This window comes from Aedes albopictus, chromosome 3 (genome assembly GCF_035046485.1).
Source record: "Aedes albopictus strain Foshan chromosome 3, AalbF5, whole genome shotgun sequence".
Classification (NCBI taxonomy): Eukaryota; Metazoa; Arthropoda; class Insecta; order Diptera; family Culicidae; genus Aedes; species Aedes albopictus.
The window spans coordinates 403,920,090-403,944,557 of NC_085138.1; the positions used below are offsets into that span (position 1 = coordinate 403,920,090).

At 40.9% G+C, this 24,468-nt stretch overlaps 2 protein-coding genes across 4 annotated transcripts; both read right to left on the reverse strand.

Moving 5' to 3' along the window:
- Positions 1-17,569: 17,569 nt before the first annotated feature.
- LOC134291008 (uncharacterized) lies at positions 17,570-20,031 on the reverse strand. The gene is made up of 3 exons (XM_062858251.1): positions 19,143-20,031; positions 18,862-19,067; positions 17,570-18,802 (listed from the first exon to the last, which is right to left on the reverse strand). The coding sequence occupies exons 1-3, from the start codon at positions 20,029-20,031 to the stop codon at positions 17,570-17,572; spliced, it is 2,328 nt and encodes a 775-aa protein (XP_062714235.1).
- A 680-nt stretch (positions 20,032-20,711) lies between these two features.
- Positions 20,712-23,835, reverse strand: LOC115266788 (uncharacterized). 3 transcript variants are annotated; one of them, XM_062856147.1, is made up of 3 exons: positions 23,631-23,835; positions 23,501-23,567; positions 20,712-23,439 (listed from the first exon to the last, which is right to left on the reverse strand). In XM_062856147.1, the coding sequence occupies exon 3, from the start codon at positions 23,198-23,200 to the stop codon at positions 20,723-20,725; it is 2,478 nt and encodes an 825-aa protein (XP_062712131.1). In that variant the 5' UTR covers positions 23,201-23,439; positions 23,501-23,567; positions 23,631-23,835; the 3' UTR covers positions 20,712-20,722. The 3 variants fall into 3 exon arrangements, with proteins under 3 accessions (XP_062712131.1, XP_062712133.1, XP_062712132.1); XM_062856149.1 differs by having other exon boundaries at positions 20,712-23,317; positions 23,373-23,439; positions 23,501-23,835; XM_062856148.1 differs by having other exon boundaries at positions 20,712-23,567.
- Between the last annotated feature and the right edge of the window lie 633 nt (positions 23,836-24,468).

Below are 24,468 nucleotides of genomic sequence, written 5' to 3' on the forward strand. Positions count from 1 at the left end.
GGATAAGAAATTTTCTCGCGCCGTCAATTTTGTACCTTTTTGTGATTGTGAAAACATAGAAAAATTGTTTTGGTTCTCCACTGTAAGAAATTTGAATATTAATGACATCTGCCGGTTCCCTCTACCGAGTGGCTGTCGACGGTCCAGCCAGGAAAAAACACCCAGATTTCTCCACCGCTACACCACATTCGATCGGCGATAACGAGTCGGGATGCAGACCGATGATCCCCGCTGAACGACTGTCAACGTGGTCCAACTGAATTCGGACTGTGCCGCCTGGACTGTGCCGTGTAACTGGACGTTGTGGAGAAGAAGTCTACAAAGCAAGCCAGCACTTGGGTGACCTAGGTCGCCATTAAGGTTAGATCTTTCCTTTTGCATACTAGTAAGCATATTTTTCTATGAGTGCACACATAATCCAAACCAAAACTAGTATAATATTCTGAATCCATTCCAATAGAATTCATTTTTGGTAATATTTTCGAGTGATTTGAGTAGTGGGTTGTGTTTTGTGGAAAAAGTATTTTATACAACCTGTTGAACTCAAAGATAGCCTCATAATTTTTCCCAACCTGATTGCGGAAGGGTCTTTCCCATTTATTTTGTATTATTTTTTGACAAAATATTTAATTGGATATTTCAAAAGTATTAGTGTTGTAAGTGGGGGGAGGGGTTAATGTTTTTTTTATCTCGTTTCAGAGAGTGAGTAATGGCGCTTAAGCCTAGGCTTTCGAGCCCGGACACACATCAAATACCTGTGTTCCATCCCAGGAGTAGGCATACCAAGGGAGTGCGACTTAACCTTCTTAGCTTCACCATTCCCAACGATGTTTTACCCAGTCCTCATTCCCCTATAAACGAAAAGGTTGGTGCGTTTGTCCCCGTTTCTTCTTCTGTCAAATTCGAAAACTTGTGTCAACCATGTTATTCATAAGTGGATAATCTGATTGCCACAATTTTTTGAATTATCTTTGAACCCATTAGTCTGCACAGTGGGCTTGGCCGTTTTAATATTTGTATCACATCATTCCTGATATGCTTCAAATATTAATGATGACAAGAAAATACCAGAAGTAATTTTGGTATTTCCAGGATGCTTTTCAATACTGGCTGTGCAAGCACTAGAATAGAATAGAATAGATGTTGAAGTTTTGGATAATTTGGTATTTTATTAGATAAACAATCTAATCGTTATAATTTTCTTCCGTGTTGAGAATTTTAAGTTAAGTCAAAGGTTTTTCATAGCTCATTATAAGAGTCATAAATGGTCAAAATTGCATTGCATTTGGTTCATTGAATCCGGAGATATAACAGCTCAAAGTTGGCTATCGGATAATTATACCTTTTTCAAGAATCTTTATAACTTCATGAAGAATAGCCCGATCTCTTCCAAATTTTGACCACTGACACACAACAAGTTCATGAACTTACAGTGAAAATTTGAAAATATTTGATGCACTGTTCGAAAAGTTACAACTAATTGAACATTTTTGCCAGTCCCGATCATTTTGTCTATCCCCTGTACTTACAACAGAACTATAGCAAGTAATGACAAAGATCAGTTTTAATCCTCAATGTAATAAGTAAGAATAATAATCTATATCTTATTTATGGTTTTTGGATTGTGTCACATTCCTAACTGGCACGACACCAGTTTAATTGTTAAACAGAATCTTCATAATTAACCCTTACATATGTACAAAGAATTGAAGATATAAAAAATATCAAAACCAGGGGATCTTTGCTGATGAAGCATCTATTGACAAAGGCCTGCAGCCGTCGAGTGTTCTCCAATGATACACACCAAGTTTCATTGGCGTACAGCAGCACAGAGTTCACGTTGGAGTTGAAAATTCGGATTTTGATGTGTCGACTAATCTGACTAAACCAATCATCAGTCAGTTCGAAGTCATTCGGATGCTCGGAAGGGACTTTACAGGACACCATTGTGCAGTACTCTGCGATGATTTTCTCAGAGACACCTTTGCGGTTTGGGGGTCCCTAAATTCATATTTCTGTGATTGAGATTGTGTCAAATTTCTTCGTAATCAATGAACATTGAACATGAAGCGGAGAACACTGATATATGTTGCCCTTTACTGGCATTTATCAGATTTGCTGGTATATCATAAACATTAGACCTGTTCACTTTGAAACTTTTTTTCTCCGATTCTCCGTGACACATCAAATTATCAATCCACATGCAAAAATAAGTCTTCAGTCCAAAATTGAGCCAAATTGATAAAGATTTAAAGGTGTATCAAATCGATTTTGTGTTTTTTTAACCGTTTTCACAGAAATTTACTCATAAATCCAGAAAATTGCACCAAAAGGGTGCCGAAAATACCGTTAGGTATAGTTAGTACAATATTCTTCAACTTTGCCGAAGATACTACGGTGTTTAAATTGCTTATTTCGAAGTTATTCAATAATTTTCGTTGAAAAATCATGAAAAAACACGATATTTTTACGATTTTACATATAAAAGTCATGTAATTTTACATTGTTTTACGTGACTATATTAATTAGCTATTTCTCCTATGTGTAACGAACATTTCGTCCATACATCGTTTTTGTATAGGTATTCGTTTTCATTGACTAATTATCAAAAGTTTGTCACGTTGATACTAAAAATCGCGTAGAGTTGCCAGCACGAATTAAAACAAAGTTACCCATGATTAAGACGTCATGCCATCGTATTCTAATGTCTTTTGATTTAAGTATCAGAAATGGTGCAGATGATAAGGCTCGAGCCTGCGGATCAGAAGGTCCCAGGTTCAAGCTCAAATACATAATAAACTTTTTTTTCTTTCTTTGTAGCAGTTAGGATGATGAATCTGCCATGACTTACACGCAATCTCCCAAATAATGATGATCTGGACCTGTCAATTAAGCCCATTCCAGGATTAGCTAGATATTTAGTTTACTTGTTGACAAGAAATCGTTTCGACGAGATCAGCTGGACGAAATAATGGACATCTGTTTGATACCGATTAATTTAGCTAAAACAATTTAATTTATCATACAACTGTGGGGATTACTTGCATCTATCTAGCCACAAGCAACACAACTACACGATAAAGGGAAACTTCATTCTTACTATGCATTCTACGGTTTCGAAACAAGGCTATGATGCCAAATTGCAATGAGATGCAGAGCGTAGTCTCATTAACTTATAGCTGGATCGAGACGCAAAAAATTCTATTCCAGGGCTCGAACCTTGAATCTTCGAATCGGCAGACTCATGCTCAACCATCTACACCAAATTGAAACTGATGCAGATGCGACAAAGAAATGTAATGACGTTTTAATCATGGGTAACTTTGTTTAATTTTGTGCTGGCAACTCTACGCGATTTTTAGTATCAACGTGACATACTTTTGATAATTAGTCAATGTAAACGAATTCCTACACTAAACTGATGTATGAACGAAATGTTCGTAACACATAGGAGCAATAGCTAATTAAATTAGTCACGTAAAACAATGTAAGTTTACATGACTTTTACATGAAAAACCGTAAAAATATTGTATTTTTTCGCGATTTTTTAACGAAAATTGTTGAATAACTTTGAAATACGCAATTTAAACACCGTAGTGTCTTCGGCAAAGTTGTAGAGTATTGTTCCAACTATATTTTAACGGTGTTTACGGTATCTTTTCGGTGCAATTTTCTGGATATTGGAGTACATTTTTGTGAAAATGCTCGAAAAAACACAAAATCGATTTGATACACCTCTAAACCTTTATCAATTTGGCTCATTTTTGGACTGAAGACTTGATTTTGCATGTGGATTGATAATTTGATGTGACACGGGTAGGTAAAAAAAGTGAACAGGTCTAATAAACATACAAACAAACTGATCAGGGCGATCACTATTTTGAATGCCACCTACAAAGTGCTATCCCAGATCATCTTCCGTCGTCTGTCACCTATCGACGGCCGGTCGACAACGGACCAGATCTTTACCGTACAGCAAATCCTCCAGAAATGCCGTGAATACCAGGTCCCAACGCATCACCTGTTCATCGACTTCAAAGCGGCATACGACAGTATCGACCGCGCAGAGCTATGGAGAATCATGGACGAAAACGGCTTTCCTGGGAAGCTGACTAGACTGATTAAAGCAACGATGGACGGTGTGCAACACTGCGTAAGGGTTTCGGGTGAACTATCTAGTTCATTCGAATCTCGCCGGAGACTGCGACAAGGTGATGGTCTCTCATGCCTACTCTTCAACATCGCTCTGGAAGGTGTGATGCGATGAGCCGGGCTCAACAGCCGGGGAACGATTTTCACAAAATCCGGACAATTTGTGTGCTTTGCGGACGACATGGACATTATTGCCAGAACATTTGGAACGGTGGCAGAGCTGTACACCCGCCTGAAACGCGAAGCAGCAAAGGTCGGACTGGTGGTGAATGCCTCAAAAACAAAGTACATGCTGGTAGGCGGAACCGAACACGACCGGATCCGTCTGGGTAGTAATGTTACGATAGACGGGGATACTTTCGAGGTGGTGGAGGAATTCGTCTACCTCAGATCCTTACTGACGGCTGACAACAACGTGAGCCGTGAAATTCGGAGGCGCATCATCAGCGGAAGTCGGGCCTACTACGGGCTCCAGAAGAAACTGCGGTCGAAAAAGATTCACCCACGCACCAAATGCGCCATGTGCAAAACGCTAAAAAGACCGGTAATCCTCTACGGGCACGAGACATTGACCATGCTCGAGGAGGACCTGCAAGCACTCGGAGTTTTCGAGCGACGCGTGCTAAGGACGATCTTCGGCGGTGTGCAGGAGAACGGTGTGTGGCGGAGAAGGATGAACCACGAGCTCGCTGCACTTTACGGCGAACCCAGCATCCAGAAGGTTGCCAAAGCCGGAAGGATACGGTGGGCAGGGCATGTTGCAAGAATGCCGGACAACAACCCTGCAAAGCTGGTGTTTGCAACTGATCCGGTTGGCACAAGAAGGCGTGGAGCGCAGAGAGCACGATGGGTGGACCAGGTGGAGCGTGACTTGGCGAGCATCGGGCGCGACCGAGGATGGAGAGCGGCAGCCACGAACCGTGTATTATGGAGAAATATTGTTGATTCAGTTTTATCTTGAATTTGATGTAATACTAAATAAATGAGATGAATTTAAAAAAAAAATCAGGTTCTGGTGGGATTTGAACCCACAATCCCGTATTCGCTAGACCGGTGCTTTAACCAACTAAGCCACAGAACAGGTAATTATTCTGCGGAATAGAAAGCCAAACTGCTCGTTGCTCCAGCTACGCTCGGCTATTTTTCTTTGCGAGTAACGCGAAGTTCTCTGCTCTGAGAAATAAGAGTAACAGCTAAGAATTTGGCATGCATGTAACGGATATTGAAGAGATTACACTTTGGTCCATCAATTTGAGAAAAAATGCATTTACCTGAAACATTTTTAAACACAAGGTATAAATAGAGTGTTACTTATTATACAATATTTTAGCATGCTGTTTTTGGAGTAAGACGGGCTTGGTGGTCTAGTGGCTACCGCTTTTGATTCTTATGCAGAAGGTCCTGGGCAGAGTTTCCCATTGCTCGTGTGTACATAAATGTGACAGCGAGCCTCCTACCTAGAGGGTCTTGCCCGGGATTTCCCGGGACAAAAATCCCGGGATATCCTGGGATCTGAAAAATCCCGAATCCCGGGATATTTTTCAGAAATTCCCGGGATTTCCCGAAAATAAAAAAATGGCAATACTAAATCAAATCTTTTCACTTTGAAATCTTCTCTTTATCAATGTTTCCTTTTTTCCATACAATTCTACGCTATCTGTCAGGTATAATTTATTTCTGCTTAAATCAAGTTTAGATGAAAGTCCAACTAATTATACCAAAGATATTTTGGCTGAAATTATGTCATTCATTTTTCATTTTTTTTTTACTTATTCGTTTATCTGGCGCCACATGGGCATAACTGAGCCGAAATCTTTTGTTTTACATTGATTTTACGTTTTACAATTTATTACTGCCTTTCCATTTTTAATTTACACTCAGTAGCAAAAAAAACCCGAGCTGATTTTTGCTCCTAAAATCCGTCATGTTCAATCTGCTGCGACTTTAGCAATTATCAATATTTTTGGCTGAAAATTTTACCACTTCATCATCAATATATTGATAATGTTTGGTCAAAATTTCAAGTTGATAGAAATTATATATCTTGAGTTATAACAACTTATATGAAAAAAAAATCATTTTTGGACATACTTTTTTCAAAAATCCGTATTTCAGTGAAAATTTTAAGTAGCTTCATAAAAATTTCAATGCAGCGTCAGTAAATATAGGAAATGTTGTGGTCAAAATTTGAAATGTTTTCATCCAGCGGCTTGGGCCACAGAAATCGTCAAGTTGAAGTAGCACTGTGGGTGCCTACAGTTTTCGCTCCATATTGACCATACTGAAACACCGGTGCAGAAAAAAAGCCGAGGTCAATTCGATCCATTAATGTATAGATCTTAGTTTTTAATAAACAATTCATATTGTATGACATATTTTTATAAATTTTCGTGTGGTCTGCTAGTTGTTTATGACATTCTACATGTAACACATAGTGCGTTACGTATTTCACGCAATGCGTTACAAACATACATATGTTAGTGAATATACAAGTAGTTTGTATAATTTACAATTTTTGGATACTGTTTTAAACCTTACCATAAGCAAACAAGTGATGTTACATGCCTTATTGTATCATACTTTGTGGTTCTAAATTATACCTCACAACTTGTTTACTTATAATATTTCTTTTACAGTTGTCATAATTTGTAAACTATACAAACTACTTGTTTATTCACTAACATATGTATGTTTGTAACGCATTACGTGTAACACGTAACGCACTATGTATTACGTGTAGAATGTCATAAACAACTAGCAGACCACACGAAAATTTATAAAAATATGTCATACAATATGGATTGTTTATTAAAACTTAGATCTAAACATTAATGGAACGAATTGACCTCGGCTTTTTTTCTGCACCGGTGTTTCAGCATGGTCAAAATGGAGTGAAAACTGTAGGCACCCACAATGCTACTTCAACTTGACGATTTCTGTGGCCCAAACCGCTGGATGAAAACATTCCAAATTTTGACCACAACATTTCCTATATTTACTGATACTGCAGTGAAATTTCCATGAAACTACCTAAATTTTTCACTAAAATAAGGATTTTTGAAAAAAGTATGTCCAAAAATGGATTTTTTCATATAAGTTGTTATAACTCAAGATATATAATTTCTATCAATTTGAAATTTTGACCATACATTATCAATATATTGATGATGAAGTGGTAAAATTTTCATCCAAAAATATTAATAATTGCCAAAGTTGCGGCAGATTGAACATGAAGGATTTTCGGAGAAAAAATCAGCTCGGTTTTTTTTGCTACTGAGTGTATGTGGCGTTACATTACAATTATAATCAAACTGAATCAACGGACAGATTATCGGAATGTGAAATAAAATGATTTATTTTAAGCTAGATTGTTCTGGTAGTATTCTTGGAATTAATGGCAATGTTCAACATTTTTACAATATGTGAAATATGTAAGCTGTTGCAAATATTTTTAGATGTTTCTGGAGTTATCCCTTAAGAATACTGTGTTGTTATATAATATTCAACAGCCCTGATCAATTTCTTGCACATTTACGTTTAAATTATGAGGAAAATTCGCAGAATTTTCAAAAGAAAACGGATAAACAATCCCTAACCTCTGCAGGACTTTGACAATCTTTGATATATTTGTTGAAGATTTCGTAAAGATATTTCCGATAAAATTCGTTGAGACATTTTGTTCTTAAGTCCAGGCGAAATTTTCTGCGGAACTCATTTCAACATTCACTAGAGATAATACAAGTGATAATTTTGACGAAATTTCTAAGATAAATCAGGAATTTATTTACAAGAAGGAACAGCACACCGTTTTTAGATCTTCTGCAGAAATTTCTGTGATGATTGATTGCGTTGCGTTGCGTTGCGTTGCGTGGTAACGGAGTAATTCGTAGATTGCATACTGAAAGTTGTCATGTTAAAACTTTAATACTCCTACTCTAATTGCTTATGGAATGCTATTTGGGAATTAACAGCTATCCAACTAGAGGTTGAAGTAAAAAAGACATGAGAACTTCCATTGCCGGCCACGCCCATCTTCTCCGTTACGAGGATAGGAAAGGATGTGATGATATGACACCTACTTTACAAGAGGTCAGCGACTCACCGACACTCCCATAGGTGTCAATGGGGTGATTTGGGAATCACTATAAGCGAGTGATGCGACAAGATTCAGATTGTGTAAGTGTATTTGAGTAAATCATGCAGATGTGTTGGAGTGAGTGAAAGTGTTTTAGTATATTTAAACACCAACGTTGGGAGTGACATAGCTAAGAAATTTTGTCACTCCATGGGCCTTTATGATTCCGGGATGGGGCACAGGCATTTACACTTTGTCCTGGCTAACAAGCCTAGGCTTAACCGCCATTGATCGGTCTCTGAAACGATAAGAAACACGTTATGTGGATGGGAAAGGATAGTAGGGAAGGGATAACTATTTATCGAGATGCCAGCGACTCACCGACGCTCTCGAAAAAAAAGAAAGGAAATAGGATTTTGGTACAGGAATGGTCAGGAATTCAGTATGATTTTAATAGTACATGTGAATAATAAAGACACATAAACATGATTATAATCTACTAATATAACCATAATTTCAAATGCATATTAGCATTGAGGAAACCAATAACCCTCCTCCCATAAATACAGAGAAAGACAAATAAACCAATCAACCGTGACGTACTTATTGGATGGCCCCTAAATTAAAAAAAAAAACGAAATGACATTCAAAAGTGGGGCCGTAAAAAAACCTTTAAAGGACTTATCCAATGATAAACCGAACCCACCCGGTTCAAAAACCTCAACACTGTTGCAGGGCCACGCTAATCAGAATTGAATGATTCGGCAGCATCTAAATTCCTGAATCTAGAGATTCCACTTTTCCATTTCGATAGGTCCATCCGCAAAACCCGACCGTCATTGCCATACGTCGCCCAAGCAGCGGCGTCGTGTATCCCATAAACATAAACCCTCTCCGTCTCTCCACAACTAGTGTTCATCTGATTCACTAAGGGCAGCACTCCATCGCACCGAAATTTTATCCTTGCTGCTTATTATGCACTTAATTGCTGGTAGAACGCAAAACCCAATTTCACATAACATGTAAGTATCAAATTGGTATTATCTCACCCAGTTGTCCAAATTTATGTACATAGTTGGTATGTTTTCTTGCTGGTAATTCAACAGCTGCGGTTTGTTAGCGCCGACGATGCATCTTCCAGAATCGTCCCTGCCGAATCCCGATGCTCCTCCACTTTGACATTGACGCCGCCTCAGAATATAAGAGAAATAGCAGAATATTTGCACTGGCACATGTGTCTTTAACTTCTTCGCTTTCATTAGCAATCCTTCTATTTTTCACAATATTAAGTGCATTTCACTGCGATTCGAACCGAGTTAATACTATTTGGGAATCAGAAATTTCTGTGATGATTGATGGTGAAAAACAGAGCAATATCGAATTGCAAAAAAAAAAGAAATAAAGCGAATCGTACAATAAAATCGAAGAATATAATTTAATACCATATAATAGGAATAATAGAAATATAAAAGTTGTTGTAAAAACCACAAAAAAACATCTGAAGAAATTGTTAAAGTTGTCATCCTACCAAATAAATCGAAAAAAAAGGATCAATGGACTTTCGGGATAGAAATGTTGAAATGGAAATCATAAATAAATTTTTGAAAGAATTTTATAAGGATTTTTTTTGAAGATATTCATATCAGTTTAACAAGAAGTTTATTGAGCGGGTCTGTCTTGAATTATTCTGGATTTTTTCCACAGTTTCTTCAATGTATTTCACCAAAAAACTAATCGAAATTCTAAAATGTTGACATGAATGTATATCCAAATATAATTGAAATAGTCACACATTTTCTTAAAGAAAAAAAAAATGTGCACAAATAATATCTTAAGAAATTGCCGTTTGAAATTTTCAAATCACCATTCTAACACTGCCATTTTAACTCCGTCATAAAATTCTCACACAGAGTTCATTCACGTCTCAGGGTAAATTATAAGGGATTACTCTAGAAATATCATCAAGTTCTGTCAAATAAATCCTTCGGATAAGTAAGGCAGAAGTTAACCTATAGCCCAAGTAAACCTATTGCGGAAGAAGATGAACTTTATTTGAAAATTTTCAAATACCTTTGAATGTCTCCAACTGCCCTCACACAATCAAATTTCTATGAAATATGTATTTTCTTTCGAATATAATGATTATTAGTTGATCGAATTTAATTAAAAGTGCTTAAGAAATCGTTCCATTAGCTTTTTCATCGTTTTTCAGGAAATTTAGATTTTTCCCGGGATCCCGGGAAATCCCGGAATTTGGAAAATAAAAATCCCGAATCCCGGGATTTTTTTCAGTCCGGGAAACAAGACCCTCTGTCCTACCAAATTGTCTCCCAGCTCTTCAAAATCGCAATGTGCTGCGCTGCTAGGAGGCTCACGAAAATCTGGTGGGTGTGAGCTAGGCGCCTAGCTCCCGGGGAGTCGTCTCATGCGCTGCGAGAGCTGTTGGTATCTAAGGTGAAAAACAACTTCTTGGTAACGAAGAACCTCAACAACTTTTTCCGTACATAACTCAAGTATCTGGTTGGTCTATACGATACGACTAGGGACTCTCAATGCAAAGGTTAAGGTTTCAATTCTCGTTCATTTAGGAAGTTTTTGTCGTAAAATTTTCTAATTTAATCAGCGCATGAGACACGAAGCTCATGAGACACATCTTGAGAAAAATGAGGCGCGCAACTTTCAGTCTCAAAATGTACAGAGCTCCTGGGAGCTCGCTTGCCACGTGGCTCCCGTACATGGGACTACAGCACGTGTACATCAACTCTGGTCGTGGGTTTAAACCCTGGCCCGTCCCTTTTCTCCTACTGTGTATCTTTTAGTATTCTTTCTCCCTTCTTTCTACATATACAACTCATGTATATTCGTATGTTCAGAGCCGTCGCTAGAATAGAAACGGGTTGCAAAAACCGTTTCCCTTCCATTCAAACTTTCACACACACAGTGTCAATCTATCAGATAACGCCTACGAGTTATGCAAGCAAGCGAACTGTGCCGTATATCATGGTAAATCTTCATAATAAAAAAACAAACAAGGTGAATAAGGTGATCTGGAATTCTGCTGGAAGCTAGTCCACCATGGCCACGAAGGCCATAGCTAGGCTAGCCTAATAAATAAAAAGAACGCAAGACACCTTCCATCAAACTAGACGGCTGCCGACTGATACCTCAATCAGCAACCGCTACACTCTTTATTCATTCCTGGTATATACAATTTGTCAATCTTCTTCAATAAATACAGATAAATACATACCTACGCCAACAAATCTACCTCGCTCCAACACTCCAAACTGGTACCTGAAGGTTCGACGCTATCCGAGCGTTTAACGCTACCTAACTTCCAACTCATTCACGCACCAATGTGTGAACCCCCTGCCAACCATATCCCATCAATTTGTGCAGACGCAGAGGTATATTCGGTCTGATGTGGATACAAGCGATTGCAATAATCGCTTCCATCCCCTTCCCCACATTGACCTGCAACCTGACTTGGCAGGCGCCATTGTCGCCTAAAAAATAGAAGATCATCAACACTCACACATTGAAGATGTTTGCTAGTCCCCGGCAGATATCTCATTGGTTCCTTGTGTGAGTATAGCTGGTCTGGTGATACTGGAGTAGCATCAACGGGCGGCCAGTAAAGCCTAAGCTCAAGCTTAAGCTAAATATTTTAGCATACTATTTTTGGAAAAGTTGTTCAGAACATTTATACTTCGTACGCGATGAACAAACTTGAACATTGGCTAGCAAGGCGGTAACATTGGCGTAACGTTGCCACGGTTTCTGAGTCCATTTTCAAATATAAAGTACATTTTTTCTTGATATTTTACCATGGTTCTGAATTTGAAGTTGGTGTCTTCGGCGAAGTTGTTCATAAGGATATGAATCACTGGACGGTGCTGTTAGTATAATTGATTTAATTTGGTTTCCACCAAATTTATCTGGCCAACTTAGTCCGGTAAAGTCATCTTAAGTAAGAAATTCTTCAAGCAGGTAGCACTATGGATAATGAAAAATTATTGTTGATAATAGGTTTCTCAGCTCAGTAAAGAGATACAGTGAAGATCTATAGAGATTGAAGACGTCACCTTTAAAGTGTATGAGAGCCATGGGTTGGAAAGGTTTTCAATAAAAAATTACCGCACTTGACGTAATCTGTATTCCTTTGAGGATTCCTCACGAAGTTTTCTTTAGAGGATTCCTTCAGTTTTTTTTTCCGAAATTCTTACGGAGTTTCTTCCCGGAGTTTTTTTTTATTTATATCTCTTCGGTTTACTTCCGGAAGTCTCCCAGGGATTCCATCCGGGATGTCTCCATTCATATTTCACAAGTTTCCTTAAGGAGTTTCGTTCAAAAATGTCTCCTGGGTTTCTATCAGGGAATCCTCTTCCTAGAATTTCTCGATAGATTTCACTGGGGTACTTATAAGCATGAGCATGAGCATGAGATGACCGTACAATTCGTAGTTGCTACTCCGTTACTGACCAGAACCGTCAACATTGCACAGGGAACCAAAAGGAAGGGGCCTGGGTGTAGCTTTCCATCCTCAATGTGCAATTTTGGAGATTCAAAACTTTATATTGTCAGTACCGGTGCCGGCCACGTCCTTACGGTCATCGGGGAAGGGAAGGAATGTTAGTGTGACATCCGTTGCTACTAGAGACCGTGTGTACCTCCGCATCCCCACGGTTGTCAATGGGGTACTTTTAAGGATTTAAAACTTGGTATTTTTCGGCTTTCAGTCACAGAAAAGCGTTGATTGTTTTGGATCATTGCCAATCAACGCTTTTCTGTGACTGAAAGCCGAAAAATACCAAGTCTTACGCAAACCCAGTCATACCCCGCAGAACATATAAGGGTTTATTTCGGCAGCTCGGGATTCTTTCAACGATTTCCCCCGGGATTACTTTTAAGATTCTTTCCGGAGCTCCTACATTGGCCATTCCCGGGTTTTATTTAAGCCGGGATTTCTTCATTGATTTCTCCCAGGTTTCCTCAAGTAATTCCTCCCAAGCTTCATTCAGAGAATTTTTCAAGGACTCTTCTCTGGAGTTGCTTCCAGAATTGCCATTAAGATTCCTTCATAGATCTTCCCCAGGGTTCATCATTGGTTTCTCCCAAGATCCCTTTTTATGGATTTCTCCCAAAATTCCTGCCGGGTTCTTTCACGGATTATTCTCGAGATTCCATCAAGGATTCTTCCTTGGTTTTTTCCCAGTATTCCTTCAGGGATTTCTTCTGGGATTCGTTTTTGAATTCTTTCATTGATGCCTCCCGGAATCTCGTCATATATTTTTACCGGATATATTTCTTTGCAAGAATCGTTTAGGGATTCTTTTGAGGAGTCTTACGGAGATGCTTTAAAGATTTCTCCCGAGATTGCTTCCGACATTATTTAATTAGGAATTCCTCCTGAATATTTTCAGAATGTGCTTCGAAGATTTTTACCGGGATTTTTCCATTGATATTCCATACGATCCCTTTGTAGATTTATTCCGGGATTTCATTAGAAATTGCTTCAGAATTTTTTTCAACGATTCTTCCAGGGACTCCGCCTTGAAATTATTCAGAGATTTCTTCAGGACTTTCTTCATTGATTTCTCTCGAGATTGTTTTTTTTGATTTTTCGGTATTCATCCCAGGATTGTTCGGTGATTTTCCTCGGGATTCTTTCTCTGGGATTCATTCATTTAGCTTTCCTTGATTATCTTTACAGATGACTCCAATACTGTGTCAAGGATTTCTCCATGAATTCCTACATTGATTTTTAAAGGATTACCTTCAATGATCCCTCCCGGAGTTCTCCCCAGGATTGCTTTAGGGATTCTTGGGATTTCTTCTGGCATTCTTTCAGGTATTCCTCCCTAAATTTATTTGAGTATTTCTATGGAAATTTCTCTTAGATCCTTCTATGTATTCTTTTGGGGATTTCGCTCATGATACCTTCATTGATTCTTCAATGTTTTTCTTGCGGAATTTATCTTAGTACTTCTTGAGGGTTCCTTGCCAGATTTCGGTGATTAGGGATTTTTATCATGAATTCCTCCCAGGTTTTCTTCAGACATCCATCCTAAGATTTCGTGAAAGACTTCTTCCGGGATTCCTCCAGGGATGTTACCGAGATTGCTACACATTTTTCTTGAAATTCCTTCAATAATTCCACCAGGGATATCTTCTGGAATCCCTCCAGGGGTTGCTCTATGATTTTCACAGAGATCTCTGCCTAGAATCTTTCAGGGATTCCTTTAGGATATTCAGAAGGACTCCTTTTAAGATTCTTCCAAAGATTTCTCTTAGATGTTTTGTGGATTCCTTCTGGGATTTATTTCGGGCTTTCTGCATGGAGTAGTCCTCACGGAATTTCTTCAGATATTCTTTCCAGGATTCCTTCAATGAGCCAATGAGGATTCATCAATTCTCAGGTTTCTTTAGGGATTCATCCCAAGATTCCTTCAGGCGTTCTTTCGAGCTTTCCCGGTATTCCTTTAGGGAGATATATCAGAATTTCTTCATTGGTTTCACCCAGGATTCCTTCAAGAACTTCTCACGAGATTCCTGCCGCGTTTATTTAGGGATTTCTTCGGAGATTTTTCCTGCGGTCTTTACTTTAGGTATTTCTACAGAGATTCTTAATGGAAATCCTCTTCAGATTATTTCAATGATTTCTCCAGAAGTTCTTTCGGGATTCCTTCATAGATCCTTCACGGGGCTCCTACCTAAGGTTTCTCCTGGGATTGTTCCCGAGATTTTAGGGATTCCTCCAAGATTCCCTCAAAGACTCCTCTTGTGGTCTTTTGAGGGATTTCTCCAGGATTCTTTCAAGGATCGTTCCCGGGATTCCTCGTTGCAAGATGCGTTGAGCTCCAGATAGAACTTCCTTGTTTTATAGCAGTTTCATGTAATCGCAGTCCGCTTCTTCCTGGCGGTGTTTTTTCTCCCTTAAGATAAGAGTCTGCTGATTCCGTTCCTGTATGCATCGTTCCACGTTCTGTCGGGTCTTAGCTATCTACCAAAATGATAAGGACCGTACATCATAGGCCTGTAGATATCTTTTTTCAAAATAACTCAGTTTTATGGTCACGCAGCAAATGTTTGGAGGTATCAGTTTCCTCTTGCGAAAAACGACAAACATCTTCTATACTGACTATTCTGACAAGTCTTAGGTGACATATAACTAAACATTGAATTGTTTTGTTATCATTCCTGTATACGTGCACATGTGACCTGTGACAGGTATTTCTTTTTAAACTGTTTTTATGTAACATCAGTATTAGGAGTTATAAACTTTTCGATTGACGTGTGGCCACATCTACAGGTTCATATATCCCATAACTTTAGTTCCATTTTTATAAAACATGAATAGGCTTCACAAAAAGGGTCCGGTCCTAGTTGAGGTTTAGAATGTGATCCAAATTTTTAAAAGGTTTGCGTCTACCTTTTTGTATTCAATTGTTAAATAGGAATCAATAATGAAGGTTCAAACGAAAGTGATGAAAACTACAGGGGATAGACAAAACGATTGGGACAGGCAAAATTTTCACTTTTCAAAAAATGTTCAACTAGCTGTAACTTTTCGAAAAGTACATCAAATATTCTCAAACTTTTACTGTAATTTCATCAACTAGTTGTGTATCAGTGGTTCAAATTTGGAGAAGATCGGGCTATTCTCGACGAAGTTATAAAGATTCTTGAAAAGGCTGAAATTATCCGATAGCCATCTTTGAGCTGTTATATCTCCATATTCAATGAACCGATTGCAATGAAATTTTGACCATTCATGACTTATATTATGAACTCTGGAAAACATTTGACATAACTTGAAAATTTTAACAAGAGAAAAAGTTATAGAGATTTTATATTTTTGACGATTTTTTGGTAAATTGGTCTATTTTTAATATGCACTCCATTACTCCATTACTTTTTGTTGGCGGCTATGTTGTTACTTTCCTTCAAAACATATTTATATATTAGTCAATTAGAGGAAAATTAAATGAACTATAATTTGTATCTTGAATTTTGAAACGATGTTGATGCTTTGGACAATTTGGTGTATTATTTGAAAAATAATCCAATCGTTATAATTTTCTTCCGCGTTTAGAATATTTTGTTAAGTCAATGGTTTTTCATAGCTCATTATATAAGTCATAAATGGTGAAAATTTCATTACATTCGGTAAATTGAATCCGGAGATATAACAGCTCAAAGTTGGCTATCGAATAATTTTACCTTTTTCGAAAATCTTTATAACTTCGTGAAGAATGGTCCGTGTTTCGGATAAGGCGAAGAAAACCGTGACACGTCTTTGCAGCAGTTACCGCAGCTTCAAAGCTGTAAATATATTTATATAAATAGGGATCGTGCATGTGTACATTAGGTTACTCACATTTTCGTGTGGCTTCTTCTTTTAAGCCGAAACTATTGAAATACACGGTATCTTGTATCAGTCGAACCTAGCATTAAGAATTCATCAAACAGTTAATCTTTAGAACTCTATTGTATTGCATGACTTACTGTTAGCTTGTTGCTATAGATTGTAATCAGTTCACTTGTTCAATTCCGTTCTATTAGGATTAGCATGCTATAAGAATATAACAGTATAATTAAGCTTAACCGTAACAATTAAGTAGAATAATAAATTTACCAATTCACTAGCTCAATAATAATAAATTCAGTAAATATTGCACTTCGATATGACTTCTCTCTCTCTCTAGAGCAAATTCTGCCTTATCATTGTCCTCTACTGATCAAATGTCAACCACCTCCCCTTCATTACTTGCTGTCAATCAAACGATCATGGGTGATACGGAACTCACCCTATGGTACTGAACGCAGCTGCCCTGTGGTGTTTTTTACAATCCCCCTCCCGTGGAGTTCCGGGGAACCATCACCTACAAACTGCTTCCGGTCTGCGCCAATGTCCAGTAACGCCAGCTTGACCGCAGGCCGAGTGAACAATCCGTCCTTGGTTTGTACAACAGCTCTTCTTGTCTGCCCGTCCTTTCCTTTCAATACCTCCACGATTCGTCCTCGCAGCCATCCATTTCGCTTATTCTCATCCACTACATACACTACGTCTCCGGGTTCCAATGGTTCTGCCGGTTTGAACCATTTTGTACGTCTGGCCAACGTTGGTAGGTACTCCAGAACCCATCGTCTCCAGAATTGATCCGCTAAGTACTGGGATAGCTTCCAGCTGTCCCGTAGTGCATTTCCTTCCATCATGAATGCTGATCTTGGTTGAACAACTCCTGTGCCACCGTTGAGCAGGAAGTGGTTTGGCGTGAGAGCCTCTTGATCTGCGTCATCGAGCGGCACGAAAGTCAGCGGCCGTGAGTTGATGATTGCTTATGCCTCCAGTACGACGGTCTCCAACACTTCGTCACTTGAGTGCCGAGGGTGTTCTGCGATAGCCGTCATTGCAGTCTTGACAGAGCGGACCATCCGCTCCCAACATCCTCCCATGTGGGGTGCAGATGGCGGATTGAAGTGCCATGTTGTCCTGGCATTCGTGAAGGTAACCGCGCAGTTCTCATGTATAGACTGGATCTGCTCACGGAGTAATCTGCTGGCACCCTTGAAACACGTCCCGTTACCAGAGTAGAACGCCGCCGGTGCTCCTCTGCGACTGATGAATCGACGGATTGCCAGTACACAGGACTGCGTGGACAAGTTGTGCACGATCTCTAAATGCACTGCACGTATGGTGAGACACGTGAACAGTGCCACCCAGCGTTTCACCAAGCTGCGACCCTGCTTTACTAATAGAGGGCCGAAGTAATCCACGCCAGTGTAGCTGAATGCCCGGATATTTGGAGTTAGTCGTGCTGCTGGAAGCGGTGCCATCATTGGTGATCTGGGTACAGCTTTCCTGATTTTACAGTGCTGGCAGTCCTTGGCGATCCGTTTGATGACCGAGCGTAGTTGGGATATTCTGTAGCGCTGTCTAACTTCGTTGAGTACCGTATTGTTGCTACTATGCAGGAAGTGACGGTGATAGTTATCTACCAGTAGACGAGTAGTATGATGATCTTTCGGCAGTATCACTGGATATTTCGTCTCATATGCAGCGGTGGGTGCTGCTGAAATCCTACTGTTTATCCTGATTACACCCGCTTCATCCATGAACGGTGATTCTGTATACAGTTTGCTACCCTTTTCCAAAATCATTGGTACTTCATTCGGATGCTGCGAGTTATATTCCAATACACTGTACTCATCTGGATATGCTTGAAACTGTGTCTGGCGCCATAAGAAATTTTCTCCCTGTAGCAACTCGTCGCTTGTTAAGTTTCCATTGATTTTCTCTTTCCGAAACTTTCTCACTGCTCGATATACGTATGCCGCCGTCCGCAATAAGCGATTCCAGTTGGAGAACCTTGTCACATCGATGAGCGGTTCTGGTAACTCCCGATGAAGATGGAAAACGGCACGTAGTTCCTCCTTTGTGCGCTCCTGCTTTTGAGCTTGCTTCGGCCATTCCGATTTGGACTTGTACAGAAAGGGTTCACCGACGTACCAGCGACTGTCCGGCTGAAAGCCTGGTCCATTTCCCCACTTCGTGGCCACATCTGCCACATTCTGCCTCGATAGACGTGGTGCCATTCATCAACATTAGAGCTGTTGAGAATTTCGCCTACTCGAAACGCCACATAGGGATGATAGCGTCGGCTATCGGATTTAATCCAAGCGAGTGCTGTTGTGGAGTCCGTCCAGAAGTAACGCTCTTCGATGTTGAGGTTTAATGCTGCGCTGATTGTTTCCATCAGACGACACCCGATAATGCAAGCCTGGAGCTCAAGCCGCGGAATAGATAACGGCTTCAAGGGGGCTACTTTCGTTTTCGCTGCAACGAGAACACAACGGACAGCTCCAGCTTGAACAATTCGCAAATAGGCCGCGCATGCATAAGCTAACTCGCTTGCGTCAACAAATACGTGCAGCTGGATGTTTGCAGATACTTGGCTGCTAATCTCACCGAAGAAACAACGTGGAACTTCAACTTCCTGCAAACGCTCCAGTAGATGAATCCAGTCCCTCCATATTTCGAACAACTCCGGTGCAATTTCTTCGTCCCATTCTGTACCCGTCCTCCAGATGTGCTGCATTAGAATTTTGCCTTGTACGACGAAGTGGGCAATGAATCCATATGGATCAAACAAAGACATCACCAGCCTCAACACATGTCGTTTTGTGGGTAGAACTGGCTCCACTAGAAACTGCGCCAAATCCTCCTTTAGTATTACATCGAAAGTGAACGCGTCTTCAACGGGCTTCCACACCATACCGAGCACACGCTCGGTGCTTATCGAGCCATCTAGATCGAGCGACTTCCTCTGCAAGTTCCTTGGTTCTCCCACCTGCAGTAGAACTTCTGCTGAGTTTGACATGAAATTTCGAATTTCTAACCCCCCTTGCGCGTGTACATGTTTTATATCCTGTATCAGTTTCACTGCTTCTTCTACGGAGTCTACACTGTCGAGGAAATCGTCGACGTAATGAGCATTGATGATCGCTTCGGTTGCTTTTGGGAACTCCGACTCAAACTCTTTCGCGTTCTTGTTCTTTACGAACTGAGACGAGCAAGGAGAACACGTTGCGCCGAATGTTGCCACATCCATTACATAGATTTCAGGTTCCTCATCTTGGCGCTCGCGAAAAAGAAACCGTTGATACTGCTTGTCCTGAGGTATGATCTGAATTTGATGAAACATTTCGCGGATATCACCACACACCGCGATTGATCTTTGCCTGAACCTCAGCAGAACAGCGAACAACGACGTCAACAAGTCCGGTCCTTTCAGCAACATGTCGTTGAATGACAAGCCATGAACCCGTGCAGCAGCATCCCAGATAAGACGGACTTTCTCCGGCTTCTTTGGGTTCCTCACTACCCCAAGTGGAAGAAACCATGTTTGATTCGAATCGGTTGATTCTAGTTCTTCCTGAGTGATCTTATGTGCGTAGCCTTTTGATTCATAGTCACGAATCAGAGTAATGACTCTGTTCCTCAGCTCTTGATCCTTATCGAGTCGCTTTTCTAGACACTGAAGTCTACGGACGGCTAGTGGATAGCTGTCTGGAAACACGGGCTTGTCGTATTTCCAGAGCAACCCTGTCTCGAACCTGCCGTGGGTTCTGCGCGTTGTCTGCTCCAAAATCCGACGAGCACGACTGTCATCCGCCGACTCTATCGGGGTGGCCACCGCCGCTTCCTCAACAGCAAAAAACTTCTTTATCAAATCATGAAGTTCACGGTTTTCAAGTTGTTGCTCCACAGTGTGTAGATTTAGTCGCTCGATAGTTGATCCTTCTCCAGCCGCTTGCTTGCCGTAAACGCACCAGCCTAGTCGAGTTTTTACTGCTAATGGTTCATTTGCTCTGCCCTCTCGAACCTTCAATGCCGTTAGCAATTGTGCATGTTCTATGCCGATAATAAGTCTTGGCACAGCGTCGACGTAACTACGGAGCGGAAGACCACGTAAATGTGGGTATGTCTCCTTACTCCTTCATCTCCTCGTACTGGAACGTCTGTCCTTGCAGTTGAAGCTTCTGCACCGTGCGTACGTTGCTCAGTTTATATTGGCTTTTTAAGCCGCTGCCGGAAATATTCACAGTAACCCGCTGCGATCCTTTTTCTTCTCGCGTGGTGTTACCCGCCCATCCTAGCCAGAGCGATTCACCAGGTCCCGCAATGTCTAGATCAGCTGCCAATCCGGCTTCCATAAGCGTTGTTTGACACCCATCGTCCAGAAAAGCGAATGTTTCTACCTGTTTCCCGTTCATTTCTAGTGTTACCGGCAGGTAACGAAACAGACAGTAGCTGAGCGTCGAGTGATGATTTTGTTGGGTAACTCCTACTCCGCTCACCGACACCCTATGCTCAGATGAACCTCGATTAACAACGGCGTCGGCTCTTGAGTGCAGCAGCATATGATGGCGGAACCGGCAACCGTCGACTTCGCACTCCTTTCCTGAGCGACATGGCCATTTTCGATGTGGAACCAAGCAAGTCCTGCATAGGCCTTTGGATCGGACTGCCTTCCACCTCCCATCTACGTCCAGAGCTTTGAACTGTGGACAGTCCGATACAACATGTTCCTCATTGGAACAATAGTAACAGGACTTATTGCTTCCGCCCGACCATAATGTTGATTTCGGTCTGCCGTCTGTAGTCTGAGTCACCGATTGTTCATCTGTTGACTCTACATGCACGTATAACTTCTGCTTGTCTCTCCCAGTTTGACCTGATCTGAACTGTTGGACTTGGGGCTCCGTTGGAAGAGTTACGTCAGAGGCTGTGGTGACTAACTCGTCCATAAATTCTCCGAACGTCGCCAGGTTGACGTCTGTTTGAGAACGCTTGTACCACGACCACTGCATTTTCATTTCTGACGGAAGTTTCTCCACCAACTCGTGCAACAGCATAGGGTTACGAAGATGATCCAGTAGCTTCGCCACGAACATATGGTCGACCAGGTTTCTCACAGCCATCCCGAAAGTGATGACCGACTGCAGATTCTCCGTTTTTGGTGGCGGGACGCTTCGTAGTCTTCGTAATAGTGTGTGGATGAGCACTTCTGGCCTGCCATACAATTTGCGCAGCGTCTCCATTACATGCGGCACTGATTCTGGCATCAATAAACGACTCTTCACCGAATCCAGGGCGTGTCCTTTCAAACACCGTTGAAGCCTAGCTAGGTTCTCCGCATCTGTGAAGCCACATGCTGCAGTCGAGTTGTGGAAGGAGCTGGAAAACAACGGCCAATCTTGTGGATCTCCGGAAAAGTCTGGTAACTCGCGTGGCATCACCTGTCTCGCCGCTAACTGTGCGCTACTGGGCGTAAACTGCTGCGGCGTACCCATTTGCGACGCTCCAAAACGATGCACACCAGATTGCAGTGATTCCACTCCGGCGGAATTTTCCGGCACGTCAATTGTCGATGCATGTTGATTTGCTTGCGGGTAGAAAGCAGCTGCTGATGTCGATGGGCCTGATACACTCGCGTATGGTACGTTAACACAAAGAGGAACTACTGTAGTCTCTGTTGATTGACCAACGACCGAAGTAGTTTTCGAATTTCGCGGAGCCGGCATCCGACCAGTAAACGTTTGACATTTAGGAGGAACTACTTCTCCAAACTGTCCCGAAAAGGTCACTTTTGTATCAGCACGGGGAAAGTGAGACGAAGCATGGAAAGGAAGTGTTTGCCTACCCGTGGATGCTAAAAAAGGCTGTGCTGAGTTACTATTCTCAATATTGTTTCGTATAATGCTTGCGATAGAGGAAATTGGTTCTATCTGCTGAGATATGCTAGCCTGAGGGCAATCTACTCCTAGGATACCTATCGCTTTACCTGACTGTGGTGTTGATGATGAGGTGGGAAATCCTGCCGCTGGCTCCGAAGCAGGGTGCGCCGGTCCTACGGCGCGACTTGTTGATGACGATGCAAGCTGTTGGGCTGCAGGTAATTGAGGGATGGCTCCATTATGCGAAGACCCAGTCGCTTCTGGCTGACCACCTTGACCATTGTTGAGCCAATCCACCACTTTCTTACGGCTTGCCCGACTACTCAGTCTACTACTTCTACTTTCGTTGTCGTCCTCCAGGATTAGGTTCAGTTTTTGCTGGAGAAAGACCTCATCCTCTTCAGCCCGTTTCTTACGGATTTCATCCTCTTCCGCCCGCTGCTTCAGCTTCAGCGCACGCTGTTCCTCCAGTTGCTGCAGTAGTAGTTCTCTTCGTGCTCTACTACTCGCCGAGCTTCTCGCCGACTTATTGGTGTGACGACTAGCTCTTTCTCCAGCATCCTCCTTGGCACAATGGCTGCACTTCCACGTCCTATCCGGATTTAGACTTGCTTCCGTTTCGCCGACGCAACCGGCGTGGAACCAGATGTCGCACATATCGCACCCGACCATCTGTCCTACTACACCGCCGGAGGAGCATTTACCGCAATCTTTCTCCGTCTGCATCATTCCTGGGCTACTTTCTGCTGCCTACTACACAGCGAATAGGAAATTTTTTGAAGATTGTTTCGGATAAGGCGAAGAAAACCGTGACACGTCTTTGCAGCAGTTACCGCAGCTTCAAAGCTGTAAATATATTTATATAAATAGGGATCGTGCATGTGTACATTAGGTTACTCACATTTTCGTGTGGCTTCTTCTTTTAAGCCGAAACTATTGAAATACACGGTATCTTGTATCAGTCGAACCTAGCATTAAGAATTCGTCAAACAGTTAATCTTTAGAACTCTATTGTATTGCATGACTTACTGTTAGCTTGTTGCTATAGATTGTAATCAGTTCACTTGTTCAATTCCGTACTATTAGGATTAGCATGCTATAAGAATATAACAGTATAATTAAGCTTAACCGTAACAATTAAGTAGAATAATAAATTTACCAATTCACTAGCTCAATAATAATAAATTCAGTAAATATTGCACTTCGATATGACTTCTCTCTCTCTAGAGCAAATTCTGCCTTATCATTGTCCTCTACTGATCAAATGTCAACCACCTCCCCTTCATTACTTGCTGTCAATCAAACGATCATGGGTGATACGGAACTCACCCTATGGTACTGAACGCAGCTGCCCTGTGGTGTTTTTTACAGTCCGATATTTTCCAAATTTGGACCACTGATACAAAACTAGTTGATGAATTTACAGTAAAAATTTGAGAATAATTGATGCACTTTTCGAAAAGTTACAGCTAGTTGAACATTTTTTGAAAAGTGAAAATTTTGCCTGTCCCGATCATTTTGTCTATCCCCTGTATAAGAAAATAACCCTAAGTTTAGCATTGGAGAATGGCATGAAAAACATATGTTTTCCAAGTTATCCAAGGTATCACAATGAATCTTAAGACTCATTCGACAATAGGGTAAAAGCCCCCTTCTTCGGCCTAGTACCTATATTCATCTCATTTTGTCTCAAAGACTAGAGATGTGCGCCGTCGAGATTTATTACTTCACGCCGCCGGATGTTTTGATTTTCTAGCACGCCGCCAGCTTAAAACTCATCACGCCGCCGAACTTAGAATTTCCCCAATAATCTTCAGAAAATAATCGATTTAAGTTTAAACGCTTCCAAAATGAATGCATGTCATTCATTGCCGAATAAACAAAATATTTCGTTCAATGATCCTGTTGAGATTTTAGTTACTTTTTAGTCACTTATATATCATCATATAAATATCCTAGCAAATATCATATTCTTCACACAAGGTGTATAAAGCATG

Coding starts and splice junctions, on each gene's coding strand:
- LOC115266788 (XM_062856147.1), bottom strand. CDS start 23,200: ATGATGCAGACGGAGAAAGATTGCGGTAAATGCTCCTCCGGCGGTGTA.
- LOC134291008 (XM_062858251.1), bottom strand. CDS start 20,031: ATGTTGCTGAAAGGACCGGACTTGTTGACGTCGTTGTTCGCTGTTCTG. Junction 19,068..19,142: donor GCACGTATTTGTTGACGCAA/GCGAGTTAGCTT, acceptor TTCTCGTTGCAG/CGAAAACGAAAGTAGCCCCC. Junction 18,803..18,861: donor ATCCCTATGTGGCGTTTCGA/GTAGGCGAAATT, acceptor CTATCGAGGCAG/AATGTGGCAGATGTGGCCAC.